Raw genomic sequence first — 20,408 nt, forward strand, 5'->3', positions numbered from 1 at the left:
GTTTGGGGACATTTTGCCATTAAAGCCAGACTTTCTGCATGGTTGGATTCTATGATTCTAATGACCACAGGGAGCCAATGTCTCTGCCTGCACAGCCACGATGGGTGGCCCAGCACCAGAAGTGCTGTAAGAGGGTACTGACACCCCAAACTGTCTCACATACAGCCAGAACTGGGTTTTTTTGAGTAGCCTCCACGCAACACACGCATCAGTTAGCTCAAGCCATAGTCAAACACCTCAAATGGCGATAGAGGAGAATGCCCGTGTGTGCCTTAGGGCTCCCTGATTAACGCGGGTGGAGATAAAGAAGGGTGAAGGACATGTCCTTGGAAAGAGGAAGGCAGGGAAAACATTTTTAAAGCAGGTACAGGTGGTGAGTTAGGGACAGTATCAGTCTCAACCATGCACAGGGCAAATTACAAACGATGGCCAGAAACGTCTCTGCACAGCGTTCCACTGCCTGCTTTCCCCGGCTGGCCCTGCCTCCTCTGCCCAGAGGTAATGCAGAGCTGGCTACATCAGTTTTGTAAGTTAGGGTTTAAGCCAATGAAGCTCCCACGCTGCCCACAACCCATTCCAGTCTGTAATCACACACCTACCATTTTCTGCAGGGTGATATTTTTACAGATATGATTTTTGGACTGTGGATTGCAAAGGTATTAACTGACTTTAGTGAGAGTTTGAAGGCTAATGTTGCCTCGGCCACTGTTGATCCGATCATCTCTGGTGTGCGTGTCTTGCTCTGTCTTCCCTTCAAGCCATTCTTCTGAAGAAATACCTAGGAAACACTTAAGATATATCCCTGTGTTATAAATAAAGCAGCACCATTAATACTTAAAAGTGCTTAATAACCATCTATTAAGACCGTTTCATGAAGTAAATTAATACTCCGACGCTCTGATTTGGATCTCACTTAGGTCAGTGTTACAGCACTACAGCTGTTGGTTTCAGTTGGGTCATTTACAGACGAATAACTGAGGTTAGCCTGGCCTTGCACTGCTCTAACAAATACATCACAGTAACGACACGTCTGGAGTCAGAAGGAGTTTGCCACTGGTCGCAACAGTAGCATAGTGTAAATAATACATGGATATTAGAAAAGCAATTACATCCCAATATCAGAGGCCAGAACACGAACCAGCTTCTTTGGGATGAATGTCCTTTCTGCTTTACAGTGGTACAGATCAATGAGATATTCAATTTGCCTCCATAGTTGTGCAAAGCAGAAGACTGCTCCAAGTTTAAGGTTAACCCAATTTTTTAATTTTCTTTTTTAAAATAAATCTCTTGAAGGACATGGGTTCATCCTTCAGAGAAAAGAAAACCTAACCTTGGCCTTGGACAGGCACTGGATGACACTTCCATTTAGCTCTAGTCCCTCCAGGGTGATGCAGAGAGGGAGAAGAAAGGCAGGATGAGGAATGCTCAGGAAAACTGCCATCAGTCTGATGCCATTTGGCCAATACCTGGCCTAAGCTGGTAAATTTAGGGCACGTTTCTAGAAACAGAGCCTTGGCAAGGAGCTTGCCTGCATCCTCTACAATGAAGATGCCCCAAATTAAGGGAGATTAATTCCACACAAAATATCATTGCTTTGTATTTGCAGGAGGTGCAGACTTAACTTTTCTCTACCTCTGCTATTCTGTCTATACACTGAGAATATGAATAACATACAGCTAAGTTCATTAACACTACTCAGGCTGTTGGAAATCAAGGGCAAAAGAGACAAGTTCTCACCTCTTCATTTGTCAGGGTCTTACCACACTGGGGTTATGTCTCAAATGGTCAACAAGCAAGACCCACCACCCATGGGACCTTCAGTGGAGGCAAGGCAGTCATAACATGGGCATGTCGGGTAAACAGAGAAGGATATTCAGCCAAATTCCATCACTGCTCCAGAGACATGGCTATCCTTTCCCCAAATATGTTGACTTTAACTAGTTTTATCTATGGGATATTTGGACTGTCAGAATCAAAAAGACCATCTCCTCTGGTTGCCAGGATAACATCAGTTCTGCATAAGTAAGTCATACTCCATAAAGGAGAAAGAGAAATATCTGATGGTGGTTAGTTTTTATTCTCACCATCATTCAAAGAGCCTACTCAATCAGTTTTCCACATAGCGAGATACTGAAATCTGTCATTGTTGCATAACCTTTCCCAAAATGTTGCAAAGTGAAGCAAAGTTTCCAAGAGATTTATTACAGATATGATTGAGGAGACACTTCTGAAACAAAACAAAACAAAAACTTTTATTGAGAACCCAGTATTCCACGAAACATCTATATGGGAAGTCAAAAATGCCATTAATCTTTTCAAGTGAAAGTGATGTGTGTTCCATGTTTATCACCCTGCGCCACACGCTCACATAAACATCCAAAGAGCAGGCCATTAGGGGCTCAAGTATTTTATTTTATCACCTGATGGCATTTGCATTGAGCAGCAAAGATGGCAGATTATTTGCAAAATTATCAGGCTCCCTCAATGCCTCAGCACTTCTCAAGGGAAATAACGTGCTTAGAAACACAGATGTTGCCAAGATTAACTTCCACTGCCTGAAGGGCATTTGCCTGCCTGACCTGGCTGCAGCCCACAGTTTTACCGAGTGCCGCTAAGCAAACAGGCAGTGAGGTGGAAACACTCCCGGGAAGCTCCAGGCATCAGCTCAGACACCGCGATGGCATTTTATTCACCTCACCTGGGAAAAGGATGAACTTTGTTTTCCAAAAAATGACACTAAGTCCAGCAAGGCAGGAAGACTGCTAAAATTGACAGTGTGCCAGTCCCGGTTCTTGTACCTCTGACAAGATCTATTCCTTGTGAAAATAAAGACAAGACACCCTGTGAAAAGAAAACAGTGGCTTTTTGCCCTTATTCTTTCTAAAGACGCAAAGAAGCCCAGAGAAAGCTTATTTTTGTAGATGAATGTTGTCATGCTTTACCAGACCACTTAAGCCTGGTCTGGCAGCAAACCTTGCACCTGGGACACCCTTCATATACCAGCATGTTCTGGGGGTCTCAAAAGGTAGCACTGAATCAACTGAACGGGTTGGACGTGGTCCAAGAGCCCCTCCTCCTTCCCCTGCAGGACCAGCTACCCCCGCCGCAAGGACCTCCATGCAACCTTATTTCTGACCCGCTGGCGACAGAGAATTCAGTGGCTCCCCAGGCAGGAAACCTTTTCCAGTGCCAAACCCTCTCTGCCAGGTGCAGCCGGAGGAAGAGGGATTGCAAGCAAGGGAGGGAACAGGCAAAGATCCCCCCCAGCCCCAGGGTGCTGGAGGTGCGAGCAGAGAGGGGCGAGCACCCAGAGGGATGCTGTCAGCAAGGATGGAGGACATTCATGCCACGGTGGTTTTCTACAACTCTGGGCAGAGAAGAGTAGGGAAGGTGGACTTGGGCCTCTGATTTAACCTCCATCGTAACGAAACGCAAAAAACAAAGCTGGTGATGATGAGCTGAAATGACTGCCCATTGACTTTGCAGCTTTGCGAAACAGTATCTGACACATCCAAGAGAGAAAAAATCAGTGCCTATGTACTGGGTAAAACAGCAGGCTTAGGTGGTAAGAATAATCTGAGTGTGTTGGAGGATGTGTAAATCACTCATCCAAAAGCAGAGCGAGAAAAATATTATTATTTTAATTATTTCAGAGTTCTCTTTTGCATCTCTGCCTTTCTGCCCACAGATGTCTGCCTAGGGCTATCGCAGTTACTAGCAGGCACCTAGTGAGACACCTCTAGTAGCACTTGTGTTGATTTGGTGGTAGGATTCAAAGTCTGGTCTGTATTATTGTCTCCGAGGTCTACATAGCCACCTATTTTCTACATCCCACATTCAAGAAAATATTCATGCTCCCAACTCTTGGTTAAGACCTGAAACCTGTTAACTTAGTAGTTTTCAGCTGTAGAAAAAAATCAGTCTGTTCTGAGTTTCTATATGGAGGAAGCTTTGGCATCGACATCCTTGTAACCAGGGTGTCTTCTCCACCTGAAAAGGTGCCTGTGGCAGCAGTTATACACCTTTAATGGAATATTATCCTTCTCTGTGTTAGACAAAAGCTTCTTTATGGATTTAAAGAGTTTATTTCTCTAGCCAGACTCACCAGGAGGGCTTAGAGATGACTGCAGCCTTAGAACAAGGAAACTAAGTGAGAAAAATCGCCTGACTGCTAGCACCTCTCCACCCAGGAGTAGATCCTGGTTAGCACTGCTCATCACAGCTCTAGAGCTGGTTAGGAAAAAAAGAAAAAAAATATATAAATAGAGATTCATAAAGCTTTTATTCCAAGAGATGATGCCTATGGTGGAAGAAGGGAGGTCAGCATCTGCCCTGGCCCCACCTAGCCGGTCCCACAACCCAAAGACATCTTACTGGGTGCCCTTGGGAGAAAGCAGCACTCACAAAAGCGAAAGGAATCATTTCATCATGTAAGCACAGAGCTAAATTCTGACACTCAGTACCACATAGCATTGCTGAAGCCAAAAATACAAACTGGCAGTGACAGTTTGAGGGAATACCAGCAGAAGGGCCATTTATTACTTTCTCTGTTTCATCTACTCTTTCCCTAAGTATCCACTCCTGGGCACTGTCAGAGACAGGCTGTGGTGAAACATCTCTGTAATTCAGTACGGTTTTTTATTGAGACTTTCTCAGAGGAAAGGCTGCAAATGCCGCTACGGAAAATGACGGATGCTGCAGTCTTTAGGAAATGAACCATTCTTTGATTGCTTGCTTAGCTGAGCAATTTGCAATGTGATAGACAGCAATTATACCATCCAGTGTCAATTTGTCTATTCACTTTTCCCTCTCCACATGTTTCCTCTTCTTGATTGAATAATCACTAACAATAATCACAGGCAGCTGGGGGAAGGAAGTACATCCATCAGTTTTAATGTCAGCAAGAATGAGAACTGATTCCTCTAGCATCCACCACAGCTCTGCATCTTCAAAGTCAATTACATTCTCCTTATACCCCTGCTAATATTGAGATCATATTTCTATTACCTACTCCTATTTCAGTTTATAATCTAGGAAAAATAGAATGCCACAGGAAAACACCCAATTTCAAAATGCATATGGTTGTTTCATCTGCTTCATCTGCTATTTTGTATTCCCACAAATATTTTTACATTTATGTTTCAATTCTCCTGATGCTGAGAATATTGATGGAAGAGTAAGCTTGTAAGACTACGGCTCAATAAGACAGGCCAGACCCCAGGAAGATGAGTTTATGTAAAGGGTGAGGACAGTAAAGGACAGAGGTGTTAGGTAGGTTTAATCAGGCAAAAACCAGGATTGCAGAGGCTTTTCAAAGGCGGCCTGTGCACAGATTGCTACTTCTAGTAATAAATTGCCCTAATGTCCCTATATATATATATTGTAGGCTACAATGCAGAACGTACATTGAACATCCAGGGATCAAAATACCAAAATCTCAATTTACATTGCTGTATACCCCTACATATACTTTTATATATTTGTATATATATATATATACATAGGATGTTATATCATCATAAAATCCTACAGTGGTATTCTCTAGTCACACAAAGCAATTTCTATCAATCAGCTGAGCTTCCAGCCCTCTCTATTCACGGACACAGAACAGCAGAAAATACAAAACAAGTTTGAAGGCACAAGAAGTGGCCCAAAGATTGCCTTTCCCATAAAACTGTTAAAGTGGTTTATTCAATAGAATTAAATCATCTTTCAAACACAGTGACACAGACCAAAAAAATACCCTGATTACTGTTTTAGTTATGGCTTACATCAATTGATAGGCTTTCTATTATTACTGTAACACAGCTACAGAAACAATAAGCAAAAATTACAGGGTGGAAGGTTAAAAAAGAAAGGTGAATCAATGGACACGAGCAATTAACATCAGTACGAAACTACCATGGATTTCTTGGATTTCTCCATCCCCACCGTCACCACTTTACAGAAATAACAAACATGAAACAAGCTTTATTTTTGTAATAGCCCAAGCTCTCCTAGCGTGAAGACACAGTTTTGCTCCAGTATTTCCAAATGAAGCATTTGGTTTCCACCAAGTGAAAACAGGGGACATATTCAGGAGGCAGCAGCTGTTCAATACAATTTACATGGGCTGAACTCAGAGGCTTGATCAGGGACCTCATGTTTGACAATAAGAAAGACCCAGAAATGAAGCAAAAATGAACACGACCATGTCCTGTCCCAGCTAGAGCAGGTACAGGCAGTCTGCCTCATCTCTAACAGGACAAGCTCTAGTGTCACACTTAAATGTGTGTCACTTGGCCAACACAAGGTTAACAAATAGGGATTAATTCAAATCTCCTTGCTCCCCACTGCTAAAACAGGTAATAACCGAAGTCTTCACAAGCTGTATAGAGCGCTGGAGATATTTCAGTGTCTTGGTCCATCAGACAGTTTCAGGTAGAACAGACATTTCAAGAACCAGCCAACACAATATATGATTCGCTGGCTTAATTTGTAACCATTTTACATGCTAACACATTTTACAGTGATTAGTACAGTTAAAAATGTACATCAACTTACCCAAAGATCAAACACCAAGAACATTTACGGCTTCTAAATGGAAAGTCAGACGTGTCAGTAACATATTTACAGCTTTCAATCCTTGAAGCGCTGAGGCAGATTTGTCTTTCCTTTAAGTATTTCCCTCACTATGGGCCTGTCCCTCACTATGGGCTTCAGGGAGCACTGGAGGTGCTGACCGCCTGGGACCCAGGCTCCCTCACTCAAATGCCTAGCGTACATTTGGATTTCCCTTAAGTTTATTTTAAAAAGCACTTACGTACAATTGCTTGTTGATTTTGATTACCATGCAGACAACACAGGGATGCCCCGCAGCCTCACCCACATTAGACAGGATGATAATAAGACATAATACGAAAATAATCTGGGAGGTTTTTTTGGGAGATGTGGGTTATTGGCTTGACTTACAAGCATTGGACCTGATGTTTTTTTCTATCGAAGCCGAATGTGAATGTTGTGCTGGATATAAAGGGAATGGGCTGAACCCTGCCTTAAACATGTTCCTATCACTGATAAATTCCATGCTGGTATTTTAAAGCAAGCAGAAAATACTTTTCTAAAGGCATATGATTCGCATACATATAGTCAGGTACAGAGGGTTCATTTGTGATTTCATATGGCGATTTACACTACCACGATGAAAAGCTTTGCATAGATGAGTTTGAAAGGATGAAAAGTGCTGAAATCTGGAAGGGAGAGTGACGGTCACAACACTTCTGCTTCCAGATAAGTTTGTTCATTACGCACACCATTAAAAACACAGTATTGCTACTGCACTGTATCTACAATATATTAAAAAATGTATCTGAAATCAAGTGAGTAAAAAACAGGAGGCTGCTCTTCCTGCCCATGATTAGGGCCTGTTTCTGGAGGCTTTCTCAGAAGTACACCAAACTTTCCACTGACTTCACTGGACTTTGGAAAAGGCCTTAACCATAAATATTGACTCTTTTATTCTTAAAACTTGAGCTCACTCCAGAACTTCCCAGGGAATCTGGCTCTTAGATATGGACAAATTTTGTTATTTCCTTCTTCATATACTTGTAAAAGCTCCAAAGTTCTCTGCATGCTTAGATGCAACCAAGCTGGGGGAAATGACCATTTCAGAGCTCTCCATTTTCACAACCCCAGCTTGTGCTCTCTGAAATCAGAGCTTTGCTGACAAGCCACCAAGCCTCAGAAGATCAAAAACGACAGATTCTGTCTTGCTCCACGTCTCGGTGTTTTATCCACGTCAGTTTGCCTCACACGCAAACCAGAGATTGCTCCTTCCTGCCATGGGAAGCTGAGCACGGACAGTCCGCCCACGTAGCTGTGTCACCGCCACTGTTTTTGCCTTCAAGGTCTGAGCAACATTTCTACTGATTCAGCGAACCCCCACAGAGCGGACTATTCTTAGAGTTGATTTCGTTCCATCTACTGCATCTAACCACCCTGAGTGAACATCACCTTTAATTTATCATCAGTCAAGCCTGCATGGGGGGCAGCTCTTGCTGGGGACCAGGGGAGCTACTCCTGACTGTTGCAAGCTGTGAAGCTTCACCTATCATCTCTATCATGTTACTCCACAGTGCTAAAGGCCCTGTATCAGAGTTGGGGTTGCAATCTCCTATATTCCCTTTACATCGCTTTTCCAGGAGACCATGGACCTCCTCACCATGGTGTCTCTCCTCACTGAGATGGCAGCAGGTGGAGCAGACACAGCATGGCTCTCCCTTTGCAATTCATGAGCTGGCTTTGACAGCTCTGTTGCAATCACGAAAAATATGCTAAAATATTATAATGACCCTATCACCATTTAATGCATTCTGTCCAACAGCAAAGTTGGATTTCATAAATCAAAAGCAAGCAGCTAAACCATTCCAACTAAATACTTCCTTCCTTTGATGAAAGCACTGGCAGATTCATAAGCCTCCTCTGTCGACCCAACAATAAAGGAGAAGCAGTCCTTGTTACGTTTTTCCAACTGAATTTGCATTGCCAGTGTATGCAGATCTCACAAACTTCTTAAGAGATTCTCCTAAATAGTATGAGGAGTTGAGGATTAAACCATAATATTATAATTTTCTCTTTCCCTGTCTCAGATTTCATATCCTCAGCAGCAGTGATGGGATTACAGCTTGAGCTCAGGATATGGTACCAGACAGCTGACAGCTTTTCTTCTTGGACAGATCAGATTTTTGTATCAGGGGATTTCTCTGGGGCCTGCAGCCTTCTCTGTGGGAAGGCATGACATGCTATACACACCCTTTATTTGCCCTAATGGTGTGCAGCAAACACACCCAGCTTCTGGACACTTCTTATCATTCAGGTATCCCTTGTTCAAAGAAGGTTGAACATTTGGAGCTTTGATCGTATGGGAGAAGGAAAAACAAAATAGCCTCAAACTCAGACAGATTCTTGATGTCAGAAGAGTATTTTCTTACACTCAATACACACAAAAAAAAATGATGGCAGAAAATAAGGAGTGTCCTTCTTTCTGCAACAGCCCTTCTTTTCGTCCATTTAAGCAGGACGGGCAGAAGCTCAGGCTGGTCAATGCTGGCTCACCCACCCCACAGTGACCTCTGTGTAGCTAAAATATCCCAGACAGTATTTATTTGCTACCCATGGAGAACAAAGTAGTAGGAAGGGTCCATCCTCAGACCTGCTCCTGCAAGCTGCCACCACATCATTTCCATTCATCCCCACAGATGCTGTGGTATGGCAGCAGGAATCTGATTTTACAGCTCCCAGTGCAAGGTAAGGAGGCCAAAAATAACTGACAGCTTCTGCATATGGCATTTCTGACAAATGCCATAGTTTTCCCATCATTTTTTGAGCAACACCTGAAAAAATGAATCAGAAAGTAAACACGCTGCAATATGCATTTCATCTCAAGGACTGTGTTATATATATATTTCTTTAAGTATCTTTCTGGCTTGCAAATCACGCCTTATATCTAACTATACACCTATGTACACCTTCACAGACATGTCTGGGCCTGTTTCTACAGCCCCTACACAAATATAATACCCATCCACTTGAATGAATGGGAGCTCTTTTCAAATAAATGTGGCAAGACTGGGCCTTTGGTGCATACGTGCAAGTATCCTGCACACACATTTTAAAATCATTAAAAAAATATAGTAGCTATAGATTTACAACTGATCAAAATCTAAACACAGAAAAACTGCACTTGTTACAGTATAACCTAGGTGAATTTACATTGCTCATTTATAAGAAGCAAACAAAGGAAAGGAAATGTCTGTGACCCTGTAATTACCAGGTTAACTGTAATTACAGTTTTGCTTATCCTTTTGTCTGTCCAAAAAGTCCAAAAGGAATTTTGCAACTAAAAAGAGGGATTTGCACTATTTCTTTCCATAACAGGGATGCTTCTCAAGTGCTTTCCCATCTTTTCCAAAGGATCTTTTGCAACATACCAGACTCCTTTCAATTGCTTTTGTTCACTTCAATCACCATAGTAAAGAAAAACCCCTTACTGAAGAAGGTAACCTTAGCAAAGCAGCAGCAGCAAAGCAGTACTGAAGTCACTACTAGTCCCATACTCAGGCAGAAGAAGGAGTAAGGGCTCTAGGTACCAGCCTCAGCGTCACTACTGTTATCATAAAGCTTAATGCACAGCAAGATGGCCAACCCACAGGGTCACATTGCTCTCTAAATAGCACTTTCATTACAGCACTTCATTATCAAAGCCCTTTGCACATAAATTTACAAAACACAGCAAAGACCAAGATCTCTTTTGCATATTAAATCAAGGAAACTATTTCATCTACAAGTTCATTCTTGCATATTTCACAGCTAGCTGATACAAGGTGATGCTCGCTAAACACGAAGTTTAACTCTAAGACCAAAAGCACAACACAAATATATAAAGCTTAAGCACAGGTCCTTCACCTACTCCTGGCTGGTATTTCCCAAGTGAGTTCTGACACCTTTATCAAGGATAGGGGTTGCTCTTAAAGTAGTCAGACCTCTGGAGTCTAGTATCAAGTTGAGGAAACACACTCTCACATACCATCCAAGTCACTGCTGGTCAGTGGGGACTTTTGAAATGGTGACCATTGTGCTTCCCATCATTCTGCTAATTTTATCTGTAGTGTGAGCAACTTTCACAGCTCTCAGCATAGCACAGAGGCTTTTAAAAGAAGCTTTGCACATTCATGCATTTCAAAACTAAAATCCAAGTCCAGATTTGGATTTAAACCCTCTCCTCCCTCAAAAAAAAAAAAAAAAAAAAAAAAAAGTATCACTCAGGTAGAACTAGGGCTTTAAACTCCAAATGCTTGATCAAGGATCTTGTAATCTAAGTAAGACAAGACAAGGCACTGGACAGCAGCCCAAGTGCTTCAGACTAAGAATTTATACGAGGAAACTCTACTCATTTAACTATGCCAGCACAGCTGAAACAGCAAACCTCACCCTCCTGGGTACACAGTCATATCAGTTTGAAAAGGGCACATAGCAGCAGCCTACTGCACCACAGCTCAGCAGCCAAAACAAACTCCAGCAACATGTGGCATCTTTTCTGCATCCGGACTTTGTCAATTCACCTGTATCAAGTGGAAAATAAAGCTTGGCATAATTGACAGAGTTACATTCATAACTTTTCAATGAATACACCAGCCCTTTTACTATCCTAATAACATTCTCAACATACAAAAATGCCACGTTAAGGCATCTGACATCTTGAGATGCATAATCTTAAAATAAGCATCATAATCCAAGCCACAACGTATCTTCACTATATTTTAACTTCATTTCCTGCCAGTACTTACCAGATACCTGAAAGTATTTGACTCGACCTGCACAACAGTGAATCAACATTCAGATACTCTTACAAAGACTGTAATAAAAACCAATGAGGAAATTTTTTTTTCTATCTTACGCTGTGATATTTGAACCAAAAAATCAAATCAGAAAATATAACTATGTAATCTCCTTGCTATTCAGCCCAAGAAAAGCTTGCGGAACTGTGAAGGAGCATGTTTCTTCCATAAGAACTCCAATCTGAAGCTGAGATGGTCACTGTAGGAGGAAGTACACACATTGTTCATGCATTAGCTAGAAGGAAAGCATTACAGACAGCAAGAAAGAAAATACGATCAGCAGAGGAGACTGGAAATACAAAATACAAGAAGGAAGAAAAAAGAAACTCTAAAATAATTGCACACTATGATCAACACAGCTACCTGTTGCTATGAATGGGAGTTTAACATTCCCTTCTATCCTGGCTGAAAAAAAATCATAAAGGGATCTTGTGTATTCCTATCACATCTATCTGCTATTTTTCACGATACCTTGTGACATTACAGAACAAAGATCTCAAGCTATATACTTTCCCTTAAAACTATAATGCTAAAGAGTATTTTCAAAAACCCAAATGCCAGAGAACAGTGCTTTCAACAAAATCTGGCAGTGCCCCAAGGTACTCTATTCAGAAACCTACATAAAGTCAGTCAGTCTATGCTAAAATTCTCCATCACTGATTCTCTTCAAATTTTGGTGCTTTTTGCCATAGTGAAACGATAAATATATTAATGTGCTCTGTTTACCCCTAAACCTATTGAAATATGCTCCTTATCTGACTTGCTTTCCAGGGCAGTGTATACCCTGGGACAGAGCAGTTTTACTTCTCCTACACTGTTACGGACCCAACTCTGCTAGCAAGAAAGATGCTGGTATCCTAGATCCTATGGGATGCAATGCCTTGAGGAAATTTATATCAATTATTGCATAATCTCAGGATGTAACCATAAACAGGCATCGAGTTTCTGTCACACTTTTGCGTCAGAGGAAGAAGTGTCCCTGTCAACAGCAGCTACAGGTTCCCGTATGAACCCGCAGGATCCCCTTGCTGTGCATGTGGAGGAAGTTGAAGATTTCTGAGGGCATAGCATGAAAACCAGGGCGAGGTTTCACATTGTCGTAGTAGTGGTGAGTTATAAAAATCCCTGAGGGGTTCATGGGGAAGGCCCAAAAGCCAAAGAGGTGGACCTCTTCACAGAGCTCCAGGGCAGCAGTCACCAGGATCAGTCCAGTGCTAATCCGCTTGGCCCGCACCCCGAGGCCGAGCCAGTAGCGTGAGACATTGATGAGATACTGGGGATGAAAGTAATAAACAGCTTGCTGAGATTCAAAATCATCCAGGACATATTTCACCCGGATTGAAACGTCCGTGTTGCGAGTGTTGTAGAAAGCTGGCAGCAGCACGGAAGCGTTCTCGTAGACCTGGAGCACATCGTAGAAGGGTTTCCTCCATTTTTCTAGCTTATGAAATCTAAAGGGAAAAGGATGTGAGTGATGATCAGACCAGAGCAAAGCCAGAAGAGAAGAAACCTCCAGTGGGCTTTTACTGAAACATTTCTGATGCAGAGAAAATTGAAATGATGTTTCAGTTAACAAGGGGAATATATTTAGATTTGTAGTTAAAGAATCAGCATGAAATTTAGAGGGAAAATGCAGGGGATAAAAAAATTACATACTTTCCTCTCTTTTGGCAATATATTCATTTGACAGTGGACAAAATCTATACACGTTTCTGATCATGTCTCACTTCTCATTTTATTATAAGAAGTATGTCATTTTTCCAAGGTGTAGACAGCTGTATACTGTGCAGTGCAGAACTGTACCAAAAATGTGGCAAACTCCAAAGCAGAGCAAATGTCCAAAATGTCCAACTGTAACATTTACAAGAGATTCAAAATGCAAGCACATGGGTTTATGTTGCTTGAGAAAAGAAACACATTCCCGCAGCAAGAAAGGAAAGCAGTAATTAGCCCTGTGTTCCCAATCCTGTCAGCAAGGTGGCATTCAGGTATGAACAAATTTTAAAGTAAAATCACTCAGTCAATCCTGGCTACAAAGTGTAACTAGCATTTTTTAAAAACATATGACATTTAGGGTGGGATCCAGTTTCTTCCACTCTGGATGTTTCTGAGACATTTGCCTGGGGCTTGCAAGCACAGCACAAGACTTCCAGGGGAAGGATGGCTCTACTGTTATAATTTTAGCTCATCAGCTTCCCACTTTCTGTCACCAAGGTGCAGGTCTAAGTGTTTAACACATTTCTGTAAATTGTTACTGATTCCATATACTGGATAACTTCAGTTCAGAATGAATCATGATTCATAGTGTCAGTTTAAAGTAATAGTGGGGGGGAAAAATCTCTGTAACAGTTAGAATTAAGTGAAAGGTAGATTTGGAAAAGAAGTAGAGATGAAAATACAAAAAACAGAAATGACCTCTCAGTAATTATACTGGGATTGACAGTCACGACATCCGTCTTTACCCCAACGTCCATGAAGTATTTCTCAGATATAGGAGGCAAATTGCATCTATAAAGGAAAGAAATTAGTTTAAAAAATTAGTTTTAAAAAAAGAAAGTTTAAAAAATTCTTGCACCTTTGCAGGACTAGAAATTCAAATTGGTTTAAGATTTCTTCCAAGCAACAAATCTAGAAGCAGACTGAGAATGTATCAAAACACGTTGATGTCCGAACTGTGCATTAAAGTAACAAGTTCTTTGGGGCTGTATGAAGACCACCCTTCTTCCCTGAGTCTGTGAAAGACAACACCTTTTTGCAGACGTAGCCAACGCTTACTCATTATGTTTCCTTATTAGCAGTTCAGCTATTAAATTTGGCAGTTTAGGACAAGAAATGTGATAAAGCCCCAAGGCCAGTCAGCCTATAAAATCAGAGACTTCCTCAGCAACAGCTGAGTTGTATTCAATAATTAATAGATAAACTATCTATAACATTGCCTTTAACATGCTTTGGTTGATACTCAAGAGACTTTAGGGGAAATGCTCCACAAGAGACAAATCAGTCCAGTCCTAATTAATGCATGACTATCTGCTTCCCTCCCTTTTCCCTTTATAAGTATCCCCCAGTGTAGTGTAAGAGCAGCAATTCTGACTCTACAGATACACCAGAGGATGGCAAAGTTATCAGGAGCAAACTTACAAAGATTTGCAAACCTTGACTTTGCTGAGCCTCCGCTCACCTTGACCTTGACCTAGATTCATCATTTCACAAAATTTAGAGCACTCGTTACTGAAACATGCACGTACACACACAAGCTTCACTTCCATAGGAAACCCAGCTAAAAATAAAGCTCCAAGATGTGTTATCAGAGGCAACATAAGTGGCTTTGCCACTAGTTTTACACTCAGTTTAAGCTAGCATTAGATGCTTGCTGACATTTTGAAAACTTTTTGAAGTGATCTACAAGCCTTAATAAAAGACATCGTTAAGATCCCTACGTCTCAAAAATACTGCTGTGCCCAATTCCCAAACAACTCCACATTTCTGAAGAACAAGGCTGAACAGGAGAAAACTGTGAAAGTATTTAGGGTAAGCGATGCTCAGTGTTTTCACAATACTACAGTTCAGCTCAGCTGTTAGCATAATTTTTCAGTCACAGGGAGAGGGCAAGTGGGGACCAGAAGATCGCACAAAAATGCTTCAAAGTCCTCAGACTCAGGAGGTCCACATCTACCTTCCAGAGAGTCCCTCTTTATGAGGTCAGAGATCTCATTTTAGCCACCTCATCCTTCTCATAGGCAGTGTTATTTCCAGCACTTTTCTCTGCTGGGTCATGCAACGTCCTTCTGAAGTCCTCTAGCATCTTCAGTTCTACCTAGCACTCGGCACTGTGCTCATCAGATTGTATATGAAAAAGGTTAATACACAGTTACAATATTTTTTAAAAGTAAACTCCCACCAGTATTAAGAAAGACTGAATTTTTTGCAAGTGATAATTCCTTATAAAAATAACAAAATCTGTACAAACTATACTTTTGTCATAAGAGTCAAAAAATTCATCCCTATAAAGGGAGTAGTCCCATCTCTTAATGCACCCAATGTTTCATCACAGATCTCTCCTCTGGCCAGTAGATGGAGATAGACAATAAGAACTAGTAAATAATATTAACTGCTATCAGAATTTATTTCATAGAAAAGTCTTGGTTGAATCCTGTTGGCCACAAGCTTCCTGACAATAGAAGTTTTCCCGAGGTGCCCTGAACGTATCACTAAATGTTAACAGTGCTCCATAGGTAGTTTTTGAAATATTTTAAAGAAATATTCCGTTAGTGATCAAGATGGTGATTTCTGACAGTCTGGTGAACTGGTGCTAGAGTGGAAAGTGGATATATTCAGATCTGATCTCAAACACAAGCTTTACTTTAAAATTTATGTCAGCAGACCTTATGCTCTTAAACATCAGCAGGTCTTTTATGCATAACACTGGTCCCACATGGTTTGGAGGTGGTGAACCAGGGGGGTCTTTTGCACAAGTACTGATGTATTTATGCATCTCTCAGTTCTCCTTAAGCCTCTATTTAATTAATTACTGATATCAAAAGCAACCTGATTTCTACATTCTGTAGTGATCTGATCTGCTTTTTTTAATCATTTTTGGTATAGTGCAAGGAAGAGTTAACAGTGGTAAAAACGGACCTCCACTGAAAGTTCTTATACATAAATTATGACATTTGCTGCCCATATTTCCGTTTCCACTCAGCAGTTTAGCATTTCCATGTGTAACATGTACCACTTCTTTCAACCATAATGATAGCTGCGATCCAGCACAATAGAAGGGAACCTACAATGATCATTTAGTGTATACGGGTACACTAGGCTTTTAAGAAGCAAATTACATGAAGCTTGGACTGTTTCACAGATTAAAACTTAAGACAACAGTTTTCTATAAAGTGGGCACAAGAGGCAGACATAAGGGTCTGAAAACAATGAATACTGAAGGTAAGACCTGTAAATTTTTTTTTTCTTATTTGATACCAGATTAAATAAAGAATGCAATGGGCCAAAAATCTGACCTAATTTTTGCTGGTATGAAATCAGGGAAATTCATTGATCTATGCAGTTATTCTAAACTGACAGCAACATACCTAAGATCAGAAAATAGGCCAACAGAAGTAAAAAGATTTTTCTTTTCTACAGAACAGGTCACGAATTTGTGAGCTAGCTGTCATATGCCATGACCCAGACAAAGAGCTTAACAGGATTTAGACAGGGATTAGTCATGCATATGAATATTAAAAAAATCTTTCCCTTATATATTAAGGATGATAGAAGTGTTGCTAAACTCCGTTATCCAGGGACACAAGTCATGGGACATCCCAGTCTATGCAGAACCTGGGTAACTCTGCATATGTTGGGGAGCACAATAGGAAGACATTCAACATTCAAAGTTATTCAGGCATCTCTGCACACCCTGGAGTCTACGGAACTGATTACTGTAACTCCCGTTATCCAGCACTTGAGCTCTGCACCACTTCAGAAATACACCTCCGAGGCACATGAGCTGCACGGTGGGGAGCTATTAACATCTGGCCAAGCTGCCTGTCAGGCAGTGGAGGTTGTACCTCTGGTTCAGAACCGCCCCAGAAGATCACGGCCACATTCATAGGACAGTACTTGTGGGCTAATGTCCATGGAAGGATAAATCCACAACCTGAGTGACACAAAATGTCCAGAAAGAGGACATCAAACTTTGTCAGTAAGTCAATGATTAACCACATGGAGTTAGGGAGAAATAATTCCTCAAAGCATAATTTTTAAATAGATATTATACAGCCAGGTGGTTTTTTCAAGCCCTTACTTTCTGTGCCACAAGCAGGCTTGCTATGGCCAGTTTGGCAAATCCCATGTTTCCACATAAGAAAGAATAGCTTTGCAATAGTTTTCAATAAAAAGGGCAAAAAAGGAAAATGGTGCTATGGTGATTACCGAAACACGAAGTCTGCACTGTCAATCTCCCGGCCACATCTGCTGTTCTTCAGAATTCCTCCGTTCCCAACCACTGCACATTTCTTAAACTGGGAGCGGTGGTATGGCATATCCTGCAACATCACAGCAATGAAACAGATAAATAACCTGAAACATGGAGGAAACAAGTCTCTTTTTTACTTCTTCCTCTTTTTTTGTGCAGCTGCATCTTGCTGCAGATGCACTAATCACAGGAAGTTAACACTGGTTCTGGCGCGCAATATTCCCATGGTGTACATAACGGATGGGGTTGTTCTCTGTGCAATTAGAGACAGTATGGGCAACTGAGAGGGAAAAAAAGCAATAACCTGGTTTAGTCCAGACTTAATAACAGAAGGAATAATTTTAGAAACTTGCTTTCCCTTTTGATTTCCATATGAGGGCATGAACCATAAAGTTAGCATACCCCAGGCATTGCCTTCTGCACTGCCTGCAAACTATTCGCCTTTCAGGCTCTGATGACCTGCTTTTGAGAAGTCTGCACACATGGTTCCAGAGCAACTCTACGTTCCAGGAAGCCTCTCGAAGTCAGACAGCACATAACAGCTATTTATCAGAACCTAGCCCAAATTTTACTGCTTGCTACCACTAATTGTACTAATAGTATTATATTTGTTAATTAGCACTTGTACCACAAGCAGTGCCTAGACCCTTTGGCCAGGCACCTATTTTGACTTGCACAGGATGTATCTTTCTGTAACATTTGGGCAAAATTCTGTCTTCATATGTAGACATGCAGCTGCTGCTGAAACCAGAGAGAATGAAAATCACATCTCCGAGAACAGAACTGGGCCGTTAGGGGGAGAGGGCTGTGATGCAGAACCGAGCCATGCTACACCTTATGAATATGTAGACATGTGCTTACATAAGCATGAGCGTTCTCATTTCAGTACATACATATTTTATCAATAATTTCATACCGCAAACTACAGCGAGATGTGATAGTAGCACAATATTTCTAGGTGATTATTCCCAGGATCTTTCCATAGCATTCATAAGCCATGAGGAAAAAGGGCATGCAATTACACCTGTTTGAGAAAATTAGCAGCTTTCTAACAGAGGGGAAGTACAGTTGCCTGTGCTTTACCCAGTGATTTCTTAACACAAAATGCCTCAGCAGTCCTGAAAGGGAGATCAGAAGCCAGGCCTCCGCATTCAGCACAAGGCTCTTGCCCTTAACAGTCTTGCTCCTGTGCTTTTAGCCTTTTATCTCCTACATTTGCCATGCTGCAGCCCTGCTCCAAGGCAGAGGGTGGCTTCAGCCACATAGGTGCCGCCCAGTGAATCCCAAAAGCACTTTGGCATGTGATAGCACCTTCAAAGCAGCCTCAAGGCATACCAGGATAAATACAGCAGCAACTATAGGACACTTCTAGCAAAAGTGTAGGCATCTAGTCTTTCATGCATTCATCTGCGCAATCAGGCAGGGTTTTGGGGATAATACTCCTAGGCTTAGATGTACCTATTCTTTGCGTGTCTCCAGATGCCAGTTCTTTCCTGGATCTGAGCCTTTCCCCTGCTCTGCCCCAGTTCCCCATGTGCAAATTTAGATAACAGCCCTAGCCTAACTCTTAGTAGTGCTCAGAAAGCAAAAGGATTAACAGTGGGTAGACCCTGAAGATCCCATGACACAAATCTAAGTACTTAACTTGAATATTTTTCTGACTTTCTGAAAGGGATAAATTTCACATATCCCCTCCAAATATGCCATTTTAAATTCATGAGGTGTGCCCCATGACAAATCAGTAGTCACATAAGCCCATTTCTGCACATCAGTCACTATGTGCAGTGGGACTTGTCCACTGGTTATAACTTTGAATGCCCTGAGGTCAAGGATTATTTGCTGAGAAGGTTTTGAATAATCATTATGATGAATATATTTAAAAATTGTGCAGCCTGTCCACAGATAATCTGCAAACAGAAATAAGTATAAAAATAGGCAGTCATTGTGAATATGAATTATAAAATAATCATGCCCTCAAAAAAGCAGACCTCCCCCAAGTGTTGGATTTATTGTATGTGAATACTGTACTTTTAAAAGTTCTGATCAGTAAATGCCTCTTTTATTCAGCTTTCTTAAGTGATTTCATTAGCCACTTTGCTGCTAAATCAGTAACATTGTGTAGGAAAATATATATATTGCATACTAGAGCATATGACCACTAGAAAACAGGATAATCCACTAAAATATATCAAAAATAAATACTGTCAAAGTATAAGCAATGGAGTTTGTAGAAATGTCATACAGACAACTGCTAAGTGCTTGGCTATGGGATAGTATCTAATTCAGCAAGCAGAGTGAAGCTGGTTCTGCAAACGGGCAGGGGCATGAGGCACCTTCGGAAACATTTTGAAGATCTCTTGGTTGATATGGAAGATTCCACTAGTATCCACTTCGTATTTCAGTTTAGTTCCCAAGGGAGTATTTTTCTGGGTGGTGAACAGAAAGGCTGGGGCATTGCAACACCTTGACAAAGTAGACCTGTAAAACGGAAAAGAAATAAGATCAAGGAGCTGACAACAGGCTTTAAGATTTGCAATTACTACTACTCCTAAGATGGCATTTTTAGCTGTAGGAGGGGTAAAATGGTGGTTTTCTGTATTTTCCTTTAGAAAAAATCAGATTCAGTGAAATTTTCCTTGACTGAGGAACTAATGATAAAAAAAACCAAACAAACAAACAAAAAAAAAAAAAACACCAGAAGAAATGAGATCCCTGTACCTGTCTCTTCTAGGCTGCAGGAAATACACGTGCAAGTTCTGCCCTGATCCAGACCCCAAAGCTGAGTTTCTGCCCCCAGTATCCCAGGGAAAACATCCTAACGAATGAGGTCCTCCACTTTTTGTAAATTATTTACTCATCATTGGTAAGGAAACACAGGGGTTAAAGTATTCCTCTGGGGATGTATAAGCTTGGCAGGGCAGGAACTTAAACACAGCAATACCTAAAGACACTAACCAACTTACCAGACTACTGTGGAGCACAGCACACTCTGATTACAAAAAAAAACCCATAAAGGCCTTAGTTTTGCCTTTGACCTTGCGTATGTGCATCAAGAAGATGACATG

The 20,408-nt window shown here is 41.3% G+C and overlaps 1 protein-coding gene across 3 annotated transcripts in view; it reads right to left on the reverse strand.

Moving 5' to 3' along the window:
* Positions 1–4,267: 4,267 nt before the first annotated feature.
* Positions 4,268–20,408, reverse strand: part of ST8SIA5 (ST8 alpha-N-acetyl-neuraminide alpha-2,8-sialyltransferase 5) — an 82,355-nt gene continuing 66,214 nt past the window's right edge. For all 3 annotated transcript variants that reach the window (XM_040578960.1, XM_040578961.1, XM_040578959.1), the window contains 4 exons: positions 19,677–19,821; positions 17,301–17,413; positions 13,791–13,883; positions 4,268–12,826 (listed from right to left, as the gene is read on the reverse strand). In XM_040578960.1, coding sequence (XP_040434894.1) covers positions 12,358–12,826; positions 13,791–13,883; positions 17,301–17,413; positions 19,677–19,821 — 820 coding nt within the window. In that variant the 3' untranslated portion in view covers positions 4,268–12,357. The remainder of the gene's footprint in view (positions 12,827–13,790; positions 13,884–17,300; positions 17,414–19,676; positions 19,822–20,408) is intronic.

Source organism: Falco naumanni, chromosome Z (genome assembly GCF_017639655.2).
Source record: "Falco naumanni isolate bFalNau1 chromosome Z, bFalNau1.pat, whole genome shotgun sequence".
In the NCBI taxonomy this organism is placed as follows: Eukaryota; Metazoa; Chordata; class Aves; order Falconiformes; family Falconidae; genus Falco; species Falco naumanni.